Raw genomic sequence first — 2,553 nt, forward strand, 5'->3', positions numbered from 1 at the left:
CCTTATGCGTCTACCAGGTTTCTTGACGGGCGGAGCAGGAGACGGTCTGGATGGAGGAGATGATGAACGTGTTTTCGAGCCCCTTATCAGCCGTCTACGGGGTGCTGAGGAGTCTCTTTCAACGCCTGCCTTCTGGGTTGGGAGTCTCTGGCTCGAAGTCCACTTATCTTGAATTCGGGTTCCTGCTCTGATTTGTTGTTTCGCTTGCTCCACTCGGAGATTACTGGAGTCCAGACTTAGCTCGTCATCCGAAACTCGATCGGAAGATATGCTATCATCGTCAAGTTTGGCGATGTGATCTAGAGAATCTTCGTAGTGCCCTCTGTTGGATACAAGAATGTCCAGAATAAACCGGATAGATCTGTTTGGAAAGACATTTAATATGCGCTGAACTTTAACTCTGGTCTGGTAATCTTCGATGTCGTCTAGTGTGAACGCATTTTCTTGACGGGGCCTTTTAAGAGATGTCGACCTGTTTCACAGCCGCGGAGGACATTCTGTCTACCGATCGTTTTGCGGGCGCCTTCCCATTCTGATATGTTGACGGATTGAAAAAAGCGGAGGCAGTAATCTCCTTGAACCTTTTCACAGGATCATTCGGAGCAGCTGGGGACTCCGGAATGCGCTCTTTGTTCGTGCTCCTGGAGTTCTTTGCGAACGTTGATCGCTTGATATCTGTAGTCCCAACAAATTGGATATCATCGTCGTCAGAAGAGCCACCGCGGTAAGTTGGGCCATCATCGTCGAGGTCAATCACAGGGGCTCTTTTAATTGGAACTCCTGCCATTGTTGGAGGGCGGTAGTGAGTTCCAATAGGGGCCATGGAATTTGACAAGACGCCGGCACGAGGTGTATAGTAGGGGCGAGAATGGGTGTTCTTAGGGGCGGGGGGTGAGGATGTGGCAACCTGAACGACAGAAGAAGTATGCGCAAGGGGAGACAGCAGGTGGTTAGAGTTTCGTTCGATTATCTGTGTGGGCTGGGTGGGTTTTTGGGTGAATTGTTGTGTGGTGAGAGTGAATGCTTGCGTGGGAAGAGGGTGTCTCTGCACAGGCACCGTTGCCACCGTCTCCTCCAAGTCCAAGCTTCCTCGATCATTATACTCAGCATCGGAAGCTAGAGGATGGGAGGACCGATCGGCCCTCTGATTGCGAAGAGGCGTATCAGGAACAAGGTCCACCATGATGGAATGGCTCCGAGCCCGGTGGACTGTGAGGTTTTAAATGGCGAAAATTATTACCTATAACAAAGCGTTTTCGAGAGAAGCCAAACAGAAAGGGGAAAAATATATATATTATCGATAACACATGAGATAACTATTCTAGAAGATACAAGGGACAGCGGCCAATAGAAAAACCAGGCCAGCCCATTGACTTGGCCAGCAGGAGGTAGCAGTCAGTGGTGGAGGAGATATTGTGCGGCGATCGGATGGTTCAAGTTTCTGCCAGCTCGACGGGGCCAGTCGAAGGGCTGGTTCGCGTATAAAATCAATTGGCGGCAGAAACACGCGCCCCTTGGGACAACACCTACACAGGCAACGCGGGCCAATCCCGTTGGAACCGCGATAGTTAGCCTCACGTGGAGATAAGATAAGATGCGATTTGGGATGACTCAGCAGGCGGTGTTAAGTTATAGTTGGTTAGTTAAACTAGTTAATCTCCAATGGTCTCTACCGTCCACTACCGGTCAAGGCAGGAGTTCGGAATCAACTTGTATGTGACTCGGCAATGGCTCTATTCCCCAATTTTTCATTGATCAGAAGAAGGTCAAAAGTTTAAAATCATTGTGGAAGTCGTGTTTTAGACAAAGTAAAACGGAATCGGGAATGTTACGTTTACTTGTCCGAAAATGTAATATATAACTGTTCTCCACCCCTCAAATTAACATGGCCCGTTATCACATAGGTCTATTTAATTATAATTTGCAAGGCGGGGGCATTGATGTGTGGATTGTGTTTAAATATATTTGTTTTCCGTAGTGTTAATATATAACAGCTTTCACAATTCAATCACTGTCATATTAAAATCAACAATGTTAGTCAAGAGATTGCTGCATCTTGAACAAGATGCCTTGGGGGGAAACAGAGAAATCCACTGATTAATGGGAACAGCAGCATGATGCATACTTTGTACTTTTTCTTGCACCGGACGCAGGTTTCCATTGACTATGTAGAGAAATTTTTTGGGTGGGAAGCGGGAACGTCTGTTTAAATACACCATGCAGACTGAGCAACTCTGTATATCCCAGAAAATTAATACCGCATCTCTACCGCGCGCAACACAGATATATATCCAACCCCTGTCATCCTGGAAACTAACTGTAAATAGAGGGTTGTCGATTCCATGCCCGGCATACAGCAATTCTCCCAAGTGATTAAACAAAAAATCAATCCCTGCAGCCCATTCGCCCAACCATCCATCCATCATCACCCGGCCGACCCGTCAACGAAACCACCGCCATCTCTACCTAGATATCCGCAAATTCACATAGCATACACCCAGTATTCCATCGCATTCCCTTCCTGCATCAAGGTGTCTTTGCTAGACATGGCCA

The 2,553-nt window shown here is 47.4% G+C and overlaps 1 protein-coding gene across 1 annotated transcript; it reads right to left on the reverse strand.

The window, feature by feature from the left end:
- Positions 1-2: 2 nt before the first annotated feature.
- Positions 3-1,183, reverse strand: PADG_11716 (uncharacterized protein; the record flags this gene model as incomplete). Its single annotated transcript, XM_010761642.1, has 3 exons — positions 3-46; positions 69-454; positions 495-1,183. The coding sequence occupies 3 exons, from the start codon at positions 1,181-1,183 to the stop codon at positions 3-5; spliced, it is 1,119 nt and encodes a 372-aa protein (XP_010759944.1).
- Between the last annotated feature and the right edge of the window lie 1,370 nt (positions 1,184-2,553).

Source organism: Paracoccidioides brasiliensis (assembly GCF_000150735.1).
Source record: "Paracoccidioides brasiliensis Pb18 unplaced genomic scaffold supercont2.4, whole genome shotgun sequence".
In the NCBI taxonomy this organism is placed as follows: Eukaryota; Fungi; Ascomycota; class Eurotiomycetes; order Onygenales; family Ajellomycetaceae; genus Paracoccidioides; species Paracoccidioides brasiliensis.